We start from the raw sequence: 23,988 nt of genomic DNA on the forward strand, positions 1-23,988 counted from the left end.
TTCCCCCACTTCACAAAGCCTCACAATCTCCCTTCTCTTCACAAAGCCTCACTTCCCCCTTCCTTCACTTCACAAAGCCTCATCAGACCTTCCTCTCCCCACTTCCCACAGCCCTTCTCCCCTTCATTAATCCCATCCAGTCATCACCGCCCCTCTTCCACTACCTGACAACTCCACCCTTCCACCATTCACCCTACTCCACTATCCCCCAGCCTCTCCCCCATCTCTAAACATTCCCAACAGAGTCAGTTGTTTGTACTACAGTACGCTGTAGAAGTCTTTCTTAAGTTTTTAGAAACAACGGAAGACACCAAAACATACTCATCTATATAAGAGGTCCACTTATCGGTATCAATGCTGGTTTGACTTACGAATCCACTTACGTTCAGTTAGATGGTCAAGAAGCCAATTAGGAATCAGAGAAAGCAAACTCAGGAGTAGCTAGTCTGTTAGAAAGAGAGGGAAGCAGTTGGTTAAACAGACAGACTGGTAGTTAAGCAATCGAACAGGCAAGCATGACATGACGGAAGGGATAGTCTTAGAAGTGTCCCTGTTTGCAGATGACGTGAAGTTAATGAGGAGAATTAAATCAGACGCGGACCAGACAGGTCTACAAAGAGACCTGGACAGGCTGGATGTGTGGTCCAGAAACTGGCTCCTAGAATTTAACCCCGCCAAATGCAAAGTCATGAAGAGAGGAGGACAAAGAAGACCGCAGACAGAGTATAGGCCAAAGGCTGCAAACCTCACTCAAGGAGAAAGACCTAGGAGTGAGTATAATACCGAGTACATCGCCAGAAGCACACATTAACCAGATAACTGCTGCGGCATATGGGCGCTTGGCAAACCTAAGAATAGAGTTCCGGTACCTCAGTAAGGAATCGTTCAAGACTTTATACACTGTGTACGTCAGGCCCATAGTGGAGTACGCAGCACCAGTTTGGAACCCACACCTGGTCAAACACGTCAAGAAATTAGAGAAAGTGCAAAGGTTTGCAACAAGGCTAGTTCCAGAGCTAAGGGGAATGTCCTATGAAGAAAGGTTAAGGGAAATCGGTCTGACAACACTGGAGGACAGGAGGGTCAGGGGAGACATGATAACGACATACAAAATGCTGCGTGGAATAGACAAGGTGGACAGAGACAGGATGTTCCAGAGATGGGACACAGAAACAAGGGGTCACAATTGGAAGCTGAAGACTCAGATGAGTCAAAGGGATGTTAGGAAGTATTTCTTCAGTCATAGAGTAGTTAGGAAGTGGAATAGTCTGGCAAGCGATGTAGTGGAGGCAGGAACTATACATAGTTTTAAGACGAGGTATGATAAAGCTCATGGAGCAGGGGGGAGAGAGGACCTAGTAGCGGTCGGTGAAGAGGCGGGGCCAGGAGCTGAGTCTCGGCCCCTGCAACCACAATTAGGTGAATTAGGTGAGTACAGACAGGCACGTGTCATGTCAAGCAGGCGAGAGACAGGCAGTTGTGCAATCAGAAGGGTCAGGCAGACAGGAAGAAAGGCAGGCAGGCAGTCAAACAGTAAGACAGATGCTGACGCAGACAGGCAGACAAGACGATAGACTAGAAAGCAAGGAAGCAGACATGCAAGCTGTCGAGCAGTTAGTCGGTGAGGCACTCAAGAGCAAGAAACAGTCAGTCGCTCTGTCATGATTATTATTATTTTTAAATATGTTTATGGGGAACGCTGAACCCAAAGGGGTCATAAGAACATAAGAAAGAAGGAACACTGTAGCAAGCCTTCTGGTCCATACAAAGCAGGTCCAAGTCACCTACCGGCTTATGCCGTTAACCCATTGACCTCCTCTACATAAACAAGACACATTATGCGGGTAATGGCATATTGAAAAACATCTCTTGCACCGGGAACCTGGTTGACGAAGCAACTTAGACATATACATTTTACTAACATACTTGTCGGAACATTCTACTAACGGTTCACCGGTATCCAGGCGCTCTCCTTCAAGGAAACATGGAGAAGCAAGATACAGCGCAAACGGAATGCGTTAAGGGCAATGAGTTTGAATTAAGTGATAGATGAAGCAAGGCGCACTGGGAATGCTAGATCTGCTAGCCTGTCACTGGTAAACTTCGTCATGCATGGGCTTGGCCGGATGTTGGGAAGGGAAGAGAGTAAGACAATCCGGGGAATGCAATCAATGCTATCTTTCTTAGCGGTGGGGCAATGAGAGAAGCTAATTAGATAATAGTATTTTGTTATTATCTCGCCCATCCTGTTTATGGTTTTATTCCTTGTTCGGCTTCCTAGTAGCAGTTAAGTACTATATTACATAAATCTCTAGGGTACTGGTGCTGGGTACCAGTGATTCGACACTCGCTGGCTTGTTGGTGCAAGGCAGCGGATATCAGTAAATATGCATCCTCAGTTGCACCTAATGTTGGGATCTTGTGATTAAGCAGCTTCCGGTGCAGCAGTAATTTACGTTCGCTAATTTGCATTCTACTACTACACACTATCCTCTTTCTCTTTCCATATTGCTAGGTGAGGCCAGGCAGGAAGCGTGTCTGCTTCATGGTCAGCGGACGGAGGATCGAGCCTCCACCGGTTCTTAACTTACTCTGTGATCAACTTAAAACTTAAAATTAATTTTTTTTCTCTCCTTTCCTTCTCATTGTTATGTTGTTAATCTCAACATACAAAAAATCCTCAAAATGGGAAGGAAAACAAAACGACGTTTCTGTTCGTCCTGGACGATTATCACTTAGCGAAGGCCAGGTCAAGTCACAGACCATTATCACTTAGCGAAGGTCAGGTCAAGTCACAGACCATTATCACTTAGCGAAGGTCAGGTCAAGTCACAGACCATTATCACTTAGCGAAGGTCAGATCAAGTCACAGACCATTATCACTTAGCGAAGGTCAGGTCAAGTCACAGACCATTATCACTTAGCGAAGGTCAGGTCAAGTCACAGACCATTATCACTTAGCGAAGGCCAGATCAAGTCACAGACCATTATCACTTAGCGAAGGTCAGGTCAAGTCACGGAACATTATCACTTAGCAAAGGTCAGGTCAATTCACAGACCATTATCACTTAGCGAAGGTCAGGTCAAGTCACAGACCATTATCACTTAGCGAAGGTCAAGTCACGAACCATTATCACTTAGCGAAGGTCAGGTCAAGTCACAGACCATTATCACTTAGCGAAGGTCAGGTCAAGTCACGGAACATTATCACTTAGCGAAGGTCAGGTCAAGTCACAGACCATTATCACTTAGCGAAGGTCAGGTCAAGTCACAGACCATTATCACTTAGCGAAGGTCAAGTCACGAACCATTATCACTTAGCGAAGGTCAGGTCAAGTCACAGACCATTATCACTTAGCGAAGGTCAGGTCAAGTCACGGAACATTATCACTTAACGAGGGTGAGGTCAAGTCACGGAACATTATCACTTAGCGAAAGTCAGGTCAATTCACAGACCATTATCACTTAGCGAAGGTCAGGTCAAGTCACAGACCATTATCACTTAGCGAAGGTCAAGTCACGAACCATTATCACTTAGCAAAGATCAGGTCAAGTCACAGACCATTATCACTTAGCGAAGGTCAGGTCAAGTCACAGACCATTATCACTTAGCGAAGGTCATGTCAAGTCACGGAACATTATCACTTAGCGAAGGTCAGGTCAAGTCACAGACCATTATCACTTAGCGAAGGTCAGGTCAAGTCGCAGACCATTATCACTTAGCAAAGGTCAGGTAAGTCACGAACCATTATCACTTAGCGAAGGTCAGGTCAAGTCACAGACCATTATCACTTAGCGAAGGTCAGGTCAAGTCACAGACCATTATCACTTAGCGAAGGTCAAGTCACGAACCATTATCACTTAGCGAAGGTCAGGTCAAGTCACAGACCATTATCACTTAGCGAAGGTCAGGTCAAGTCACAGACCATTATCACTTAGCGAAGGTCAGGTCAAGTCATGGAACATTATCACTTACCGAAGGTCAGGTCAAGTCACGGAACATTATCACTTAGCGAAGGTCAGGTCAATTCAGACCATTATCACTTAGCGAAGGTCAGGTCAAGTCACAGACCATTATCACTTAGCGAAGGTGAAGTCACGAACCATTATCACTTAGTGAAGGTCAGGTCAAGTCACAGACCATTATCACTTAGCGAAGGTCAGGTCAAGTCACAGACCATTATCACTTAGCGAAGGTCATGTCAAGTCACGGAACATTATCACTTAGCGAAGGTCAGGTCAAGTCACAGACCATTATCACTTAGCGAAGGTCAGGTCAAGTCGCAGACCATTATCACTTAGCAAAGGTCAGATAAGTCATGAACCATTATCACTTAGCGAAGGTCAGGTCAAGTCACAGACCATTATCACTTAGCGAAGGTCAGGTCAAGTCACAGACCATTATCACTTAGCGAAGGTCAAGTCACGAACCATTATCACTTAGAGAAGGCCAGGTCAAGTCACAGACCATTATCACTTAGCGAAGGTCAGGTCAAGTCACAGACCATTATCACTTAGCGAAGGTTATGTCAAGTCACCGAACATTATCACTTAGCGAAGGTCAAGTCACAGACCATTATCACTTAGCGAAGGTCAGGTCAAGTCACAGACCATTATCACTTAGCAAAGGTCAGGTCAAGTCACAGACCATTATCACTTAGCGAAGGTCAAGTCACGGAACATTATCACTTAGCGAAGGTCAGGTCAAGTCACAGACCATTATCACTTAGCGAAGGTCAGGTCAAGTCACAGACCATTATCACTTAGCGAAGGTCAGGTCAAGTCACGAACCATTATCACTTAGCGAAGGTCAGGTCTTAGTCACAGACCATTATCACTTAGCGAAGGTCATGTCAAGTCACGGAACATTATCACTTAGCGAAGGTCAGGTCAAGTCACAGACCATTATCACTTAGCGAAGGTCAGGTCAAGTCTCGGAACATTATCACTTAGCGAAGGTCAGGTCAAGCCACAGACCATTATCACCTAGCGAAGGTCAGGTCAAGTCACGGAACATTATCACTTAGCGAAGGTCAGGTCAAGTCACAGACCATTATCACTTATCGAAGGTCAGGTTAAGTCACAGACCATTATCACTTAGCGAAGGTCAGGTCAAGTCACGAACCGTTATCACTTAGCGAAGGTCAGGTCAAGTCACAGACCATTATCACTTAGCGAAGGTCATGTCAAGTCACAGACCATTATCACTTAGCGAAGGTCAGTTCAATTCACAGACCATTATCACTTAGCGAAGGTCAGGTCAAGTCACAGACCATTATCACTTAGTGAAGGTCATGTGAAGTCACGGAACATTATCACTTAGCGAAGGTCAGGTCAAGTCACAGACCATTATCACTTAGCGAAGGTCAGGTCAAGTCACGAACCATTATCACTTAGCGAAGATCAGGTCAAGTCACGGAACATTATCACTTAGCGAAGGTCATGTCAAGTCATGGAACATTATCACTTAGCGAAGGTCAGGTCAAGTCACGAACCATTATCACTTAGCGAAGGTCAGGTCAAGTCACGGAACATTATCACTTAGCGAAGGTCAGGTCAAGTCACAGACCATTATCACTTAGCGAAGGTCAGGTCAAGTCACGAACCATTATCACTTAGCGAAGGTCAGGTCAAGTCACAGACCATTATCACTTAGCGAAGGTCAGGTCAAGTCATGAACCATTATCACTTAGCGAAGGTCAGGTCAAGTCACAGACCATTATCACTTAACGAAGGTCAGGTCAAGTCACAGACCATTATCACTTAGCGAAGGTCAGGTCAAGTCACAGAACATTATCACTTAGCGAAGGTCAGGTCAAGTCACAGACCATTATCACTTAACGAAGGTCAGGTCAAGTCACGGAACATTATCACTTAGCGAAGGTCAGGTCAAGTCACGGAACATTATCACTTAGCGAAGGTCAGGTCAAGTGTGTTCTGAAAATTAAAGCAACGCTATATAATTTAGGACAAATTACCATTGAGGGGAAAATCTGTAGCATAATTTTGATTATGTTGTTCTAGTAGTCACAGTAGTAGATGCTTAGTATGAATAGTAGCAGTGTTTGTTACTAGTAATTATATTTTTATTTAAGTAGGAGAGAGCATTTATGATTTTACTGGAAACTCATGAATGTCAACAAGGTTGGCTTTCTGGGCTAAAATTAGTGTTATGAATGCTGTGTATAAGGTAAGAGTAAAAAAAAAATAGTCTTGTAATGGTTTGAGAGGAAAAATAATGTTATGGAAGGACTTTCTTATATGATAGCTAAAGGAAAGTTTTTTTAATTAAAAATGCGGGTACTTTTTATTTATTTATTTATTTATTTCCAAGAAGCATTAATCCCGTGTGAGTTGTTCAGGGCAGGATGTTTCCCTGTTACGCCACCTGCATCAGTGCGTCGACCACTGGTTAGCCAGAAGTCAGTGCTGCCGTGGCTCTCCTACCAGGCCTGCTACAAACATACCATTGTAGGAAAAAACCTACGTTGGGTAATTTTTTCTGAATATTTAACCAAGATATGCAGAGGATGGAAGTGCCACGGGTTGAAGTGTTGCTGTTATTTTGTTTTATTTTTAACATGGGTTTCCTACAGACAGTGGTGGGTCTAAGAACGATACGGCTATTCTAGATTTTCGTTTATGCTGAATGCAAAATGTTCTGTGCTGTTGTACTCTTTTGGGGATTTATACTTCCTGAATAATTTTCAACCCATGTATGCAATATATTAATAATGTATTCATTGCAATTATATAAATGCATTAGAGTCTGTAAGCCATATCCAGTTATTCAGAGTTTTTATGGGGGCTTCGAACCGATGGTCTGTCAGGCGACAGTTCAAAGCATCTTCCTCCGTGCATGAGGTGTGCTTCATTCACCGGCACGAACGCTCCACTACCAACACCAGTGTTCCAGTGCTTGAATAAGTAGACCACCTTGGGAAAGCCACGCCTAAAATCACCTACATTTCCAAGGGGTGTAGTCTACGTACGCTAACCGAGAGGTTATATCTTTACCCAATAAGCTATGGTGCTTAGGTGTGTGTGTGTGTGTGTGTGTGTGTGATACCTTGCAAGGAAGTTTGTAAGAGTTTGTCTTGCTGTCTACAAATCTCTCCCCCACTGATGAAACTCAACTGTCAGTGCGGGGAGTCTGAACACCTAGTGATGGACTTCCTATTTTCTCAGGCATCTAAAAACCGTGCAATGTATCTTTAAATGTTCATAGTAGCTTCTGTCGGCGAATAATCTTTGTATGATTTTATAAGACATTCCTTTCCCATAACCTAGAGAGAACATGATCATTTTTTACACTAATACAGAATGCTTAACCAGTTATTCAGCTCTAAAGAGATGTGTAAAGAATATATCTCCTGTTCATTTGTAGTATCTGGGAATTGTTTTTCTTTGTTTATATATATATATATTATATATATATATATATATATATATATATATATATATATATATATATATATATATATATATATATATATATATATATGGAAATTGTTTAAGACATTACTGAGACAAGTCTGATGGAAATATAACAACTCCAACGACATGGTAGGGTCACGATCAACAAATATTGTGAAGAAATTTGAGAAACTGTGTGCAATACAACCCAAACACTGTCTTAAATACTCACCTAGTGTGGCTTATCAGGGTTAAGCTACAGCTCCTGGGTCATTTAGAGGCCAGGGACAGGAATAACAGCATTAGTTGTGGATCGTGTGGAAATGGTAAATACGGCATTAGGACCCGCCTTATATTAAGTGTATCTCTCATCTGTTTGTGTTTACTTTTCACTGTGATATTTTGTTGCTAGTATTTTGTTTTAAGATTTCCAGTAACGTGAACTGCATCGTGAATTCAAACTAATGTCAGAAAATGTATAAAACTCGGTAGATGTTGTAACTGAGCGGCAATGAATGCTTCTGACACTCGCTGGTCAGTCTGATTCTTTAACAAAACAAGCATCATATTATGAACTTTGGAATGTTTACCGGAAGCTCTCATATTTCAGCAGTCGGCCCACTGGAAATCCAGAATCTGATGTACTGGAGGTCCATATTTCTACATTCAACCTGGGGGAGGGAGGGTTGCATTCCATGTGTCCTAAACGTTTTCGATCCCATACCCTGTGAAAACGTTTGTCCCTCTTATAATGGTCAGAAAGTATTCACTGTGAGGCAAGACTTGCTGACAACTATGGTAGAAAAAATTATATGTAGATAAAAACCTTTATTAATAGATTACTTTTCGATCCTAAATAGAACTTTATCAAACTCTTATAAAGCTGTTTAGAGCGAAACCTAGTATATAAATATTTACTCAGCACACAGTGTCTTTCGACTAGAAAGTATAACTATTCGGAATTGTCATTTTCCATCCCTCTCATTTTTGATCACATTCTTATATTGCGAAACTTTGCTGACTCGCAATGACTGGCGGATTTACGTTCGGAAAATGTCACAACATAGTCGTGTAGTCGTGTTTACCAGGCGTGATGACGTTGAAATTTTGTGTTCGTCTTCCCAGGGTGCAAATGTATCTCGTCTAGGTATTGTTGTCCGAACGCGTCCACATCAGAAGTGATACGTATGAACTTCACTTATCAGATATCGAAACGTTTAATTTTGGTTCCCTTTGTAAGGCGTTTTGGTATCTTGATTGCTACACCAGAGTTCACTAAAGACGATGAAAATGGCGAGCTTGTGCACTCATCTAAAGTTGCCTAAGTTACCACGGATTCATAATCATGACAAATACAAAAGTTTGTCTGGACCACGTGTAGAGAGAGAGAGAGAGAGAGAGAGAGAGAGAGAGAGAGAGAGAGAGAGAGAGAGAGTCAATACGGCATAAAAAAAATACTGTAAGCTTCACTAAGGCGTTAAAATATGAAGTGAAGACGTAATTTCCTCGACCCCACGAGTTGGAAGCAAATATTTAGACAGAGATCCCGTCCGTTTCAGATTACTTTTAATGCCTTGATTTAATAATGGTCAAGAACAAACCATTATCGATCTGTCGTCTGGAGATTTATCTTCAATTTGTTGGTTAATTGTGAATTGTTCAGGATAAGGTATTGTGGCTTTTATTCTTCAACGTATTATGAATTTCGACTTAGTGCAGTCATCATCCTCAGTGCCCCTCACCAGGCACGTCCATGCAGCGAGATCAGTGTCTTGGTAGTAGTAATAGTAGTAGTGGTAGTAGTAGCAGTAGTAGTAGTAGTTATAGTAGTAGCAATAATAGTAGCAATAGTAGTAGTAGTAGTAGAAGTTGTAGTAGTAGTCGTAGGAGCAATAGTAGTAGTAGTAATAGTAGTAGTAGCAGTAGTAGTAATAGTAGCAACAACAACAACGCCTCCGAGAAAGTTACTACAAGCTCCAGGGCGTCAAGATGCAGGTGTCAGGTGGCACGCTCTCACTCTCGAAGCAATTCTGAAAGAGGGAAAGTGTACAGTGATGTGTTAGCTTTCTGTTATTCTTTGCAAGTGCTCGTGTGTAGTGTGTGTATGTGTGTGTGTGTGTGTGTGTGTGTGTGTGTGTGTGTGTGTGTGTGTGTGTGTGTGTGGGTGGGTGTGTGTTGGTGTGGGTGTGTGTGGGTGGGTGTGTTAGTTACCAATTTGTCCTAGTCACATGTCGAGTCTTAGTCAAATTATGAGCAGAAAACTAGTAAAGCGTCCGCTGGCTTACGCCATTCAAAATACAAGGAACACGCCCAGTAACATATCCTATATACCCTTGGCGAATATCCAGCACTATGATGTGTGTGTGTGGTGTTTGTTGTAGGGAGGGAGAGGGGGAAGGGGGTAGGGAGGGGGGAGAGGAATAGAGAGTGGGAGGAGGAGACAGTGACAGAGGGGGAGAGAGATGGGAAAAGGATAGGGGGTACAGTTAGAGAGAAGGAAAGGAAGTTAAGGAAAGGGCAAGGGGGGAGAGAAGGGGGAGGAGAAGAAGAAGGAAGAGAATGAATGAAAGAGAGAGAGAGAGAGAGAGAGAGAGAGAGAGAGAGAGAGAGAATGTGTGTGGGAGTGAGAGAGTGTGAGAGTGAGTCTGAGATAGTGTGGGGGAATATGTATGACAGAGGATGGTTAAGGATCAGCGGTGTGAATTGCTCATATACATGTTTGTATATGCACAACGTATGTTTTCACACTCTTCTGTGTCCATGTAGTGTTTGTGAGGCCTAGTAGACTCAGACTCAGTTTTTTGTATCCTAATTTGTATTTACTAGACAGTTCTTTCCTAGTCGCTGTGTGTAGGGGTATAGATGTGTGTGTACTCACCTATTTCTACTCACTTGTTTGCAGGGGTCGATTCATAGCTCCTGGCCCCGCCTCTTCACTGGTTGCTACTAGGTTCTCTCTCCCTGCTCCATGAGCTTTATCAAACCTCGTCTTAAACTATATATGGTTCCCGCCTCCACTACGTCACTTTCTACGCTATTCCACGGCCTGACAACTCTATGACTGAAGAAATACTTCCTAACATCGCTTTGACTCATCTGAGTCTTCAGCTTCCAATTGTGACCCTTTGTTTCTGTGTCCCATCTCCGGAACATCCTGTCTCTGTCCACCCTGTCTATTCTGTGCAGTATTTTATGTGTCGTTATTATGTCTCCCCTGACCCTCCTGTCCTCCAGTGTCGTCAGGCAGATTTCCCTTAACCTTTCATCTAAGGACAATCCTCTTAGCTCTGGGACTAGTCTTGTTGCAAACCTTTGCACTTTCTCTTAATTTCTTGACGTGCTTGACCAGGTGTGGATTCCAAACTGGTGCTGTATACTCCAGTATGGGCCTGACGTATATGCTATACAGAGTCTTAAACGATTCCTTACTGAGGTATCGGAACGCTATCATTAGGTTTGCCAGACACCCGTATGCTGCAGCAGTTATCTGACTGATGTGTGCCTCAGGAGATGTGCTCAGTATTGTACTCACCCCAAGATCTTTTTCCTTGAGTGAGGTATGCAGTCTTTAGCCACCTAGACTAGACTCTGTCTGAGGTCTTCTTTGCCCTTCTCCGATCTTCATGACTTTGCATTTGGCAATGTTAAATTCAAGGAACCAGTTGCTGGACCAGGCTTGTAGCCTGTCCAAGTCTCTTTGTAGTCCTGCCTGATCCTCCGAAGTCTTAGCAAGAATCCTCCTAAAAACAGTAAACCCTGCCATCACATAGTCTCTCCTGTTATACTACACAAGCACATTACAGAGAGTGAACACTGAAACAAGCTGCCTCTTTCCACTCTATATTTGTCCAACCTATTTTTATGTTACCCAAGTAATAGCTTTTATATCCTTTTACTCATGTACGAATTAATTGCTCTACCATATTGTATTACTTTTGTCACTACCACTACTACTACTACTACTACCACTACCACTAGTGAACATCGAAATGGTACCTCACTAGTATTGCACCTCACTCTGAGCCTTTATATACCCTCTGTGTCCGCGTATTGTTTTTAATTGCTTGATAAAGCTCCTGGAGAGCGAAACGTTGCCACAATAAATGTCACATTAGTTGCACTTGTGTCCTTTTACTTTACATATTGTCGGTAATTCTACCAACTTTATTACAACATAAGAATGGAGGAACACTGCCGAAGGCCTACTGGCCCATACAAGGCAGGTCCTTATCAAAACGACCCGTACCCAAAGCTACCCAAGAATTTACTCCAGTACCCAATGACACAAATCAAACCCAGCCCCTCCCACTCATACATTTGTCCAATCTATTTTTAAAGCTACCCAAGGTCCTAGCCTCTATCACCATACTCGGAAGATTGTTCCACGCATCTACAACTCTGTGTCCCTTCTAAATCTAAATTTATCCAACTAAATTCATTATTTCTGGTTCTTACCTGGTTTAACACCCTCAGTACTTTATTAATATCACCTTTGTTTATGCCCATCATCCACTTATACACTTCGAAGATATCTCCCATCATTCTACGTCTCTCCAGAGAGTGGAGATTCAAGGCTTTAAGTCTATCTTCATACAGAAGATTCCTTATACAGTAAATCATTTTAGTCATTCTTCTCTGTATGTTCTCCGATGAGTCTATATCCATCCTGTAGTAAGGAGACCAAAACTGAGCAGCATAATCTAAATGAGGCCTCACTAGTGATGTATAGAGCTGGCAAATAACTTTTGGGCTTCAGTTACTTATACTTCTTGAGATAAATCCTAGTAATCTGTTAGCCTTGCTGTACACACTTAGGCACTGCTGTCTTGGCTTTAGATTTCTGCTTACCATGACTCCCAAGACTTTTTCACATTCTGTATGATCAAGCTCTTCTTCACCTAGATTATAGCTTCGAGAGTTATTTTCATTACCAAGGACTAGTACCTTACACTTATCCACATTGAACTTCATCTGCCATTTTTCAGACCAAGACATTAATTTGTCCAAATCTTCCTGGAGTTCATTGGTATCTTCCTCAGAATGAATCATTCGGCCTATCTTTGTATCATCAGCAAATTTGCTCATGTCACTTGTAATTCTTCCATCAAGGTCATTAATGTAAATTTTGAACAACAGATGGCCTAAAACTGATCTTTGTGGAACGCCACTAGTGACTAATCCCCATTCAGATTTGACCCCATTAATGGAAACTCTGCTTTCTCTTGGTAAGCTATGCCTCTATCCATGCTAGAACTTTACGTTCTATACCATGAGCTGCCAATTTTCTTGAGAGTCTCTTGTGAGTTACTGTATCGAAGGCTTTACTAAAATCCAAATAAACAATATCATATTCTTTATCACTGTCTACTGTCTCAGATGTTCTATTAAAGAACGTGAGTAAATTTGTCAGGCAGGAACGACCTCTCGTGAATCCATGCTGAGATTCATTAATCAAATTATGCTCTTCAAGGTGACTTCTAATAATGTCAACTATAACTGATTCTAATAATTTGCCTACTGTAGACGTCAGGCTTATTGGACGGTAATCTGAAGGAATGGACTTATCCCCTGATTTGAATATAGGAACCACATTAGCCAGTAAGGATGGGCGCATTAAACACACTCGTTAATGGCTGACTAAGGTCCATCTTGCATTCTTTAAGTACCCTGGAAAATAACTCGTCAGGTCCCGGAGACTTATTTTGCTTCAGTTTGTCTATATGTTTGACAGTAATATTAGTTAATTTGAATTCATCAGGAACTGAATAATTGTTAATTTCTTATGTCTTCCTGTGTAAAACCTGACAAAAATAGTCATTAAATAGGGAACACATTTCCAGTTCGTTATCCGTCAGCTGTCCATTCCCAATTTTCAGAGGTCATACTTTTTCCTTCACCTTCGTCCTATACACTTGAAAGAACCCCTTTGGATTAGTCTTTGATTCATTAGCAACTCTAATTTCATAGTCACGTTTAGCCATTCTAATCCCTTTTTTTTACATCTCTTTTAAGCTGAATATATTGGTCAGTAAGGTTAACCTCTCCTCTTTTCTCCCCTAATAGATTCTTTAGCCTCCTGTTAAACCCTGTGTAAAAAAAAAAAAAAAAAAAAATAAGAGAGAGATACCACAAGACGGGCAGAAAGCAGAACATCACTTCATCTGAGATTATTTATCCTCAGAATGATTCAAGTCTGGAACACATTCGTACAGCATTATGATGTCAACGAGACAAAGTCAGTTGATCAAATTAAAATGCTGGCCCACAGACGGCTCCAACTTCATCCTGTTCCCCACTTGTATGCTTCATCACAATAAAATGCTTTCAAATGAGTTGATGTAGGTAGCAGCTCTTAGCTTGTCAATAAAGTTAGGAATTCTTAACTTGTCAATAAAATTAGGGATCCTTAACCTAACCTTGTCAAACCCTGTTTAAAAAAATGCCTCGAATTTCTTACACAAAGGAGCGAATCTCCCAGAGCGCTGATAGACAAGTGCAAAGTCTATTTATTTCACGTTTAGATTTTTTTTTACCAGACGACTATGTTACAGTAAGCCAGAGTAAAAAAAAAATCAACAAGCACTTCAGTACCTTACAATATATTTTTAAGTTTACCACTGCTGTCTCTGTGTTGCTCTCCTCTCCTTCGTGGTGTCACTCGCGGCTGCCACTGGGTAGTCACTCAGCTTTCTTTAAACAATACCAAATCAGACAGGTAGAAAGTGTCAGAGCAACAAAAAAGATATGTTATTTTAAGAAAATGGAATAAATCTTGCTGAAATTGATTAAAATTGAATACTATTTATTACTCATGAGCATTCATTTTTTTACTGGTTTCATGGAGGTTACCTTGACTTACTGTTACAATCTTGAAGCATGTTTACGTTCATGTAGGTTTGCCAGGACGGGTCCTGGCCCGGCAGTGGATCCCGAAGGAGTGTCGGAGTTTGTACAGGTGATGTACTGTTTACAGCCATATGGCGGGGGCAGCCTTATGACGGGCACGAATCTTGAAGCAAATTCTTGTTATGTAGTAATTCACTGAGTGTCTCTGAGCCCCTTTCCCTCGTTTCACACAGTATATAGGATATAGGAAAATGAAACTTATAACGACGTTTCGGTCTGGGTTATTTATGTATTGTTCCTGTCACGGTATAGTGCTTTGTTACTCTTTACAAACAATTCTGATTTGCTCTTATTACGAATACGGAAGGAGGACCCTTTATCTCTCCTCATAAATATCGTAAGGAACATAATCTTCAACATTAGTGTGTCTAGTAGTCATTTCAAATAATTGATGAATTACCCACAAGTATAACACCAGAATATCTTTATTTTAAAGAATTGCCGCCAACCAAAGAAAAAGTCTTCAAGGGTCTTCAAAAATCGCTCACGGGTGTAGCATCTCAATAAATAAAAATAATAATAAAAACAGATGAAAGAGGAGCCAGTTCAGTTCTTGTGTCGCCGCCGAGGGAAGTCTGGAAGGTGGAGGAGCGTGCATGAGTATGTCGTGCCGAGTAGACAAAACTGTTCACATAGCAAGAATTCATTTAAAATTAAGTCCTTTCTAAAATTTTCTCTTATACGTTTAAAGATGTATATTTTTTCATTTACGTTAATGTAAAAAAAAAAAAACTTAGAAAACTTACCTAACCTTATTATAAGAAGCGCAATTTAATTTAGCCTAGTCATGCTAAATATATTTTAGATAGGTTTACAATAATTTAATAATAAGCACAATGAAATATATTTTTTTCGTTAGGTTCAGAATGATTTTTGCGAAATCATTGCATACACTAATTTTCGCTTCCCTTATTCAGCAAGAAGAGCGTTGCTATTTAAGCCAAAATCGCAAGTTTTACCTATCCGGCTCGTCAGGTACATTCCATTGACAGAACAATTGAACAATACAAAAAAAATTAGAGCACTGCAAGCCTTCAATTAAGACAACGTTTTGCTCGAGTGCAGCTTTATCAAGTCATGTCTCCATAAAACTTAAGCGAAACGCTGTCTATATTGCTAATATATGAACACGACTTTCCAACCAGACGTCCTGGCAGGCCTCGTGGACTCACTAAACCCGTATAACCCACACTGCTCCTGGGAAATGAGACTCAATAGTCAAGGGAAATGGGAAAAATAGCTTTCAATTCCTCCTCGCACTGACGCACCGAGAGCCACTGTGAGGTCAAAGCCTGAAGTATCGAGAATCCTGGTCTTATTAAGGAACGTTCCTCGATGTTACTACACGGCTCGTCAACCGGGGAATGAAAGCTATTTACTTTATCTTGGATCATACTTAATTACCTTCCCCAGGCTCTGTATGCCTTCCATTAATATAAACCATGGTACCCGAGACGATGATGAGTTGGGTAGAGGCTCACAGAAGGACAACAGGAAATCCTTGAATATGCTTGGCTGCATAAAATTCCCGGAATCGCATGAGTAACATATTGGAGAACGAAGCTGGGTAAACCTCAGGAGGAAGATGGGAAGACGAAGCGACGCTCATGACGGAGTATAAGGTCACATTGTCAGCATAGTTGCTGATCCCCTTATATGTGTTTTATAGCTTAGCTGAGTATCATAGTACCATCCATGTGTTTTATATAGAAGATCCCTAAGCCTAGTGACTGTATGACGTCATGGGATGCGCATGAGGGAGTGAGACGCGCTACCTCGCCCTCACTCCACGCTTAGACATACAGCAGGCAGTAACACGGCAGGCTGGGCCCCTTCCCTTACCACAGTCTTACAATATATAGCGTTACCATCCACAAGTGTGTTTATCTTCAACCATCATATCTCCTTCCGAACCCCCACGAGTGGAAATTTTCAAAGAAAGGGACATGCACACAGGCAAGCAAGATTTGGAGTGAACATTAGGGCAGCTGTGAGCGAGTCAACTTCCTGCGCACACGAGTCGTCAAGAAGTAGGAAAAAATGAGATGGAGAAAGGGGCTTAGATAATGAAAGACGACTTGTGGAAGAAAAATTAAAACAAGAAAAAGAAAAGAAAAAGATGATGGTGATAATGATGATGCCGAAGATCAAGGAGAAGACGAAGAAATGCATAATAGCAAGATAAGGAGGCCGATAAAAAAGCATTTGCATCCGCCACTATTTGTAAATGCAGATCACAGTGTCAGTGGTAAACAGTCACGTGTTGAATTGATGATTCCAATACTTAACTCTGACTTTCTCGTATTGACTCTCTGGTTCTTCCAATGATATTTAATAGTTCTTCATAATAATAATAATAATAATAATAATAATAATAATAATAATAATAATAATATAGACGTGTGCTACTGAAGAAAATTAATTGTTGAATAATAATAATAATAATAAGAATAAGAATAAGAATAAAGGAATTAAGTTCGGTAACAAACTAATAACTAAACAACAGTAAATTAAGATACTGGTAATTTCTAATACAAAGATATGCGACAACGAACCAGTAAATATTATGAACATAAAGAGAACACTGAAATTAGAGAAACGTTATTATTTTATCAACCAATGACTAACAATTGAATTTCACTTACACTATCCCGTCTCGCACGGGGATACTAATCTATACATCTACACAGCTTTCACTTCATTGATACAATCGAGCTCCTGCGCATATACAGTGTATGAGAGTCATAATTTAGAGTTTTTTCTCATCTAATATTTACTGTAGACATTAGTATGCATAATTAGATATTTAAAAAGGTAATAATTGGTTTTGTTTAATGAGTTATCGCCTTGTAACTCAAGAGCTAGAGTTTTAATTTTTAAGTGTTTACTAACATATAAACGCATTTGATAATTACCGGTTTTAAAATTTCAAACTGGTATTAATCTTGGGTGAACGATTGCCGTTCTAGTTTATACTCTTCTGGCTCATGACTTCGATGTTAGTATTCAATTTCGCCAGTGTGGCATTTTTTTTTGCCAAAGAATCATCTGTTCCAGAAACACCGACGGGTATTTATTCTCCTTAAATAGTTGTAATAATTGCCAGAGACTGCAAGGATTGATTTTGCTGTTTCTGTCTCACTAACAGCTTTCTTCTTTTCTTTGCTTACAGATCACGAACATCGGACACTGGGCAGCATGCGTCGCCATGGAAGAAGCCAGGAGAGGGAAGACTTTCACCTTTACATTTCCCCTCCACAGCAATCCCAGATAACATCCTTCTCCCATTCCAAATCTTCAGCCTCTGGCTTCCTGTCCCTCAAACCCTCATCCTCGAGAGATTTAACCTCCAAAACCTTAGGTTGTAATACTTTAAACTCCAAAGCCTCCTCCTCCTTCTCCTCCTCTTCCTCCTCCAGTGCGTTAATATCCTCAACCTTGACTACCAAAGATGCCTCTGAGCGAGAAATGATCCACAGGCCTTGGTCTCCCTCCTCCCTCAAAGGGTCACACTCCTTCCTTCTCTTACTTCTCCTGGCTTCTTGTCCCAACTTCTCTTCCTCTACCTCAACTCGAAGGATTAACTCTCGATTCCTCGACCTCGACTTCAGTGACTACTCCAACTATAATCAGGTTTATCGGGCTATAGACGAAGGCATGAGGGACCCCAGACGACTGAACGCTGCCTTCAGGAGCGTCGATATGGGCAGGGCTCTCAACGTTTTTGATGTTGCTCGAGCCATTGTCCCAGGTGAGTCTCACGTAATATGCTGAAAAATTAATTAAATTGTACCAGGTGTGTAACTGGTGCTGTTGGAATGATAAACAATTTTCCTTCGATTAGACACGGTAAGCATGCTTGCCTTTGTCACGCATGAGCAATGGACGTCTTATTGCTACATGAATAAGGCAATGGACGGCTAGAAAATAAATGATTGAAACATCTATAACAAAACATGAACTGGAAGATCATCAGGTACTAATGCCTTACATCTTATAACCTAAAAATTCTGTTTCTTTACATATGCATAAATGATTCAATCATTTTAATTCATACATCACTTAAGTATTGCTTTCTGTGTATAATAAATGTTTTTCCTGCTATGATAAATCTGTGTGCTGAAGCTTAAGAGATAGAAATACGAACATAAAATAGACTTAAATCCGGGATAATATGATCCACTTAACGATTAAAAACACACGAAAGAAAATTTGTGTTCGCCCTCCATCTGCGATCTAACAGAGTGAATAACCTACAAGGAAGCACCTAGTAACTACGTTCACTACAAGGAAGCAACTGGTGACTACTCACTACAAGGAAGCAACTGGTGACTACACTCACTACAAGGAAGCAACTAATGCCTACACTCGCTTCAAAGTAGTAACTAGTGACTATTTTAATACGAAATAACAGACAAATACTCACAAATAATCTATAGTCACTACAAGGTATTAACCTAAACCTACACTCACTACAATATACAAATAATGAAACGCAGAAGGCATGAAGTTGAATGCTGAAAACAACACTAACAACACACACACACACACACACACACACACACACACACACACACACACACACACACACACTATAACATGGTAAGGCCTTCCATAAATCTTGCTATGCACTAACCTACTTGCAATATTTGGTAACAAGAAGAGGCTTGGTTAGACTTATGAATAGCCATCACTTCTGTAGCAACAACTACAGAGGAACACTGCTACTGTCTAGATCTATGATCAATATTTGTGTAACTGAAGCATTTGTGTGTGTGTGTGTGTGTGTGTGTGTACTCACCTATTTGTACTCACCTATTTGTGGTTGCAGGGGTCGAGTCCTAGCTCCTGGCCCCGCCTCTTCACCGGTTGCTACTAGACCCTCTCTCTCCCCGCTCCATGAGCTTTATCAAACCTCGTCTTAAAACTGTGTATGGTTCCTGCCTCCACTACGTCATTTTCTAGGCTATTCCACTGCCTTACAACTCTGTGACTGAAGAAATACTTCCTACTATCTCTCTGACTCATTTGTGTCTTCAACTTCCAATTGTGGCCTCTTGTTTCTGTGTCCCCTCCCTGGAACATCCTGTCCTTGTCCACCTTGTCTATTCCACGCAGTATTTTATATGTCGTTATCATGTCTCCCCTGACCCTCCTGTCCTCCAGTGTCGTCAGGCCGATTTCCCTTAATCTTTCTTCATAGGACATTCCCCTTAGCTCTGGAACTAACCTTGTTGCAAACCTTTGTACTTTCTCTAGTTTCTTGACGTGCTTTATCAAGTGCGGGTTCCAAACAGGTGCTGCATACTCCAGTATGGGCCTGACATACACGGTGTACAGTGTCTTGAATGATTCCTTACTAAGGTGTCGGAATGCTGTTCTCAGGTTTGCCAGGCGCCCATATGCTGCAGCAGTTATCTGATTGATGTGTGCTTCCGGAGACATGCTCGGTGTTATACTCACCCCAAGATCTTTCTCCTTGAGTGAGGTTTGCAGTCTTTGGCCACCTAGCCTATACTCTGTCTGTGGTCTTCTGTGCCCTTCCCCTATCTTCATGACTTTGCATTTGGCAGGATTAAATTCGAGAAGCCATTTGCTGGACCAGGTGTCCAGTCTGTCCAGGTCTCTTTGAAGTCCTGCCTGGTCCTCATCAGATTTAATTCTCCTCATTAACTTCACATCATCTGCAAACAGGGACACTTCTGAGTCTAACCCTTCCGTCATGTCGTTCACATATACCAAAAATAGCACTGGTCCTAGGACCGACCCCTGTGGGACCCCGCTCGTCACAGGTGCCAACTGTGATACATCATTACGTACCATGACTCGTTGTTGCCTCCCTGTCAGGTATTCTCTGATCCATTGCAGTGCCCTTCCTGTTATATGCGCCTGATGCTCTAGCTTCTGCACTAATCTCTTGTGAGGAACTGTGTCAAAGGCATTCTTGCAGTCCAAGAAGATGCAATCAACCCACCCCTCTCTCTCTTGTCTTACTTCTGTTATTTTATCATAAAACTCCAGAAGGTTTGTGACACAGGATTTGCCTTCCGTGAATCCGTGCTGGTTGGCATTTATACTCCTGTTCCGTTCCAGGTGTGTGTGTGTAGCTATCTTTAGAACATGTCATATTTTACTATGAGTGTTAGAAAAATGTTTATATATATATATATATATATATATATATATATATATATATATATATATATATATATATATATATATATATATATATATATATACTAGGTGTAAAACGAAAGCCTGTAATTGTTTTACACGATGGTAGGATTGCTGGTGTCTTTTGTCTGTCTCATAAATATGCAAGATTACAGGTACATCTTGTTACTTCTACTTACACTTAGGTCACACTGCACATACATGTACACGTTTATTTATACACACTCATCTGAGTTTTCTTTGAATTTATCTTAATAGTTCTTGTTCTTATTACTTTTCCTTTTATATCCAAGGGGAAGTGGAATAAGAATCTTTCCTCCGTAAGCCATGCGTGTTGTAAAAGTCAACTAAAATGCCGGAACAATGTGCTAGTAACCCCTTTTCCTGTAATGATTACTAAAAAGAATAATAATAAGAAAATTGTCAAAGTGGGAAGTCTGAATGTGCGTGGATGTTGTGCGAATGGTAAGAAAGAGATGTTATGAATGAGAAGAAGCTGCATGTCCTGGCTTTAAGTGAAACAAAGTTGAAGCGGGTGGAAGAGTTTCAGTGGAGAGAAATAAATGGGATTAGGTCAGGGGTTTCAAATAGAGTTAGAGCTAAAGAAGGAGCAGCAATAATATTGAAGGATAAGTTATGGCAGGAAAAGAGGGACTATAAATGTATTAATTCAAGGATTATGTGGAGTAAAATTAAGGTTGGATGTGAAAACTGGGTTATAGTAAGCGTATACGCACCTGGAGAAGAGAGAAGTGTAGAGGAGAGAGAGAGATTTTGGGAAATGTTGAGTGAATGCGTGGGGAGTTTTGAACCAAGTGTGAGAGTACTTGTGGTTGGGGATTTTAATGCTAAAGTAGGTAAAAATGTTGTGGAGGGAGTAGTAGGTAAATTTGGGGTGCCAGGGGTAAATGTAAATGGGGAGCCTTTAATTGAGCTATGTCTGGAAAGAGGTTTGGTAATAAGTAATACATATTTTACGAAAAAGAGGATAAATAATTATACTAGTTATGATACAGCACACAATGAAAGTAGTTTGTTAGATTATGTATTGGTGGATAAATGGTTGATGGGTGGACTCCAGGATGTACATGTTTATAGAGGGACAACTGATATATCGGATCATTATTTAGTTGTAGCTACAATTAGAGTAAGAGGTACATGGGACACGAGGAAAATGACAACAACAAATATGAGAGAGGTGAAAGTTTATAAACTAAGGGAGGAGGAAGTTTGGGTAAGATATAAGCAATTATTGGCAGAAAAGTAGGCTAGTGCAAGTATGAGTAGTGGGGCAGAAGTTTGCGGTTATAGGAGGGTGGGTGCAGGAGGAAAGAGGAGTGAATGGTGGAATGATGAAGTAAAGGGTGTGATAAAAGAGAAAAAGGTAGCTTATGAGAGGTTTTTACAAAGCAGAAGAGTTATAAGAAGAGCAGAGTATATGGAGAGTAAAAGAAAGGTGAAGAGAGTGGTGAGAGAGTGCAAAAGGAGAGCAGATGATAGAGTGGGAGAGGCACTGTCAAGAAATTTTAATGAAAATAAGAAAAATTTTTGGAGTGAGTTAAACAAGTTAAGAAAGCCTAGGGAACGATTGGATTTGTCAGTTAAAAACAGAGTAGGGGAGTTAGTAGATAGGGAGATGGAGGTATTGGATAGATGGTGGGAATATTTTGAGGAACTTTTAAATGTTGATGAAGAAAGGGAGGCGGTAATTTCATGCATTGGCTAGGGAGGCATACCATCTTTTAGGAGTGAAGAAGAGCAGGATGTGTACGTGAGGCATTACGTAGAATGAAAGGGGGTAAAGCAGCTGGAACTGACGGGATCATGACAGAAATGTTAAAAGCAGGGGGGCGGAATTAGTGTTAGAGTGGTTAGTATTTTTGTTTAGTAAATGTATGAAAGAGGGGAAGGTACCTAGTGATTGGCAGAGAGCATGTATCCCTTTATGTAAACGGAAGGGGGACAAAAGAGACTGTAAAAATTATAGAGTTTTTACTGAGTATACCAGGAAATGTGTACGGTAGGGTTATTATTGAAAGAATTAGATGTAAGACAGAATGTAGGATTGCGGATGAGCAAGGAGGTTTTAGAGTGGGTAGGGGATGTGTAGATCAAGTGTTTACATTGAAGCATATATGTGAACAGTATTTAGATAAAGGTAGGAAAGTTTTTATTGCATTCATGGATTTAGAAAAGGAATATGATAGAGTGGATAGGGGAGCAATGTGGCAGATGTTGCAAGTATATGGAATAGGTGGTAAGTTACTAAATGCTGTAAAGAGTTTTTATGAGGATAGTGAGGCTCAGATTAGGGTGTGTAGAAGAGAGGGAGACTACTTCCCCGTAAAAGTAAGTCACCATGGTTGTTTAATATATTTATAGATGGGGTTGTAAAAGAAGTAAATGCTAGGGTGTTCATGAGAGGGGTGGGATTAAATTATGGGGAATCAAATACAAAATGGGAATTGACACAGTTACTTTTTGCTGATGATAGTGTGCTTATGGGAGATTCTAGAGAGAAATTGCAAAGATTAGTGGATGAGTTTGGGAGAGTGTGTAAAGGTAGAAAGTTGAAGGTGAACATAGAAAAGAGTAAGGTGATGAGGGTATCAAATGATTTAGATAAAGAAAAATTAGATATCAAATTGGAGAGGAGGAGTATGGAGGAAGTGAATGTTTTTAGATATTTGGGAGTTGAAGTGTCAGCAGATGGATTTATAAAGGATGAGGTTAATCATAGAATTGATGAAGGAAAACAGGTGAGTGGTGCATTGAGGTATATGTGGAGACAAAAAATGTTATCTATGGAGGCAAAGAAGGGAATGTATGAAAGTATAGTGGTACCAACACTCTTATATGGGTGTGAAGCTTGGGTTGTAAATACTGCAGCGAGGAGACGATTGGAGGCAGTGAAGATGTCCTGTCTAAGGGCAATGTGTGGTGTAAATATTATGCAGAAAATTCGGAGTGTGGAAATTAGGAGAAGGTGTGGAGTTAATAAAAGTATGTCAGAGGGCTGAAGAGGGGTTGTTGAGGTGGTTTGGTCATTTAGAGAGAATGGATCAAAGTAGAATGACACGGAGAGCATATACATCTGTAGGGAAAGGAAGGCGGGGTAGGGGTCGCCCTCGAAAAGGTTGGAGAGAGAGGGTAAAGAATGTTTTGTGGGCGAGGGGCTTGGACTTCCAGCAAGCGTGCGTGAGCGTGTTAGATAGGAGTGAATGGAGACTAATGGTATTTGGGACCTGACGATCTGTTGGAGTGTGAGCAGGGTAATATTTAGTGAAAGGATTCAGGGAAACCGGTTATTTTTATATAGCCCGACTTGAGTCCTGGAAATGGGAAGTACAATGCCTGCACTTTAAAGGAGAGGTTTAGGATATTGACAGTTTGGAGGGATATGTTGTGTATCTTTATATGTGTATGCTTCTAAACTGTTGTATTCTGAGCACCTCTGCAAAAACAGTGATAATGTGTGAGTGAGGTGAAAGT

General features: G+C 41.0%; 1 protein-coding gene across 4 annotated transcripts in view; it reads left to right on the top strand.

Annotated features, from left to right (window-relative positions):
- Nucleotides 1-23,988, top strand: part of LOC128689868 (serine protease 42) — a 204,539-nt gene that overhangs the window by 50,517 nt on the left and 130,034 nt on the right. For all 4 annotated transcript variants that reach the window (XM_070087554.1, XM_070087555.1, XM_070087553.1 and 1 more), the window contains exon 2: nt 17,495-18,073. In XM_070087554.1, coding sequence (XP_069943655.1) covers nt 17,521-18,073 — 553 coding nt within the window. In that variant the 5' untranslated portion in view covers nt 17,495-17,520. The remainder of the gene's footprint in view (nt 1-17,494; nt 18,074-23,988) is intronic.

The sequence above is a fragment of the Cherax quadricarinatus genome, chromosome 22 (genome assembly GCF_038502225.1).
Source record: "Cherax quadricarinatus isolate ZL_2023a chromosome 22, ASM3850222v1, whole genome shotgun sequence".
Lineage (NCBI taxonomy): Eukaryota > Metazoa > Arthropoda > Malacostraca > Decapoda > Parastacidae > Cherax > Cherax quadricarinatus.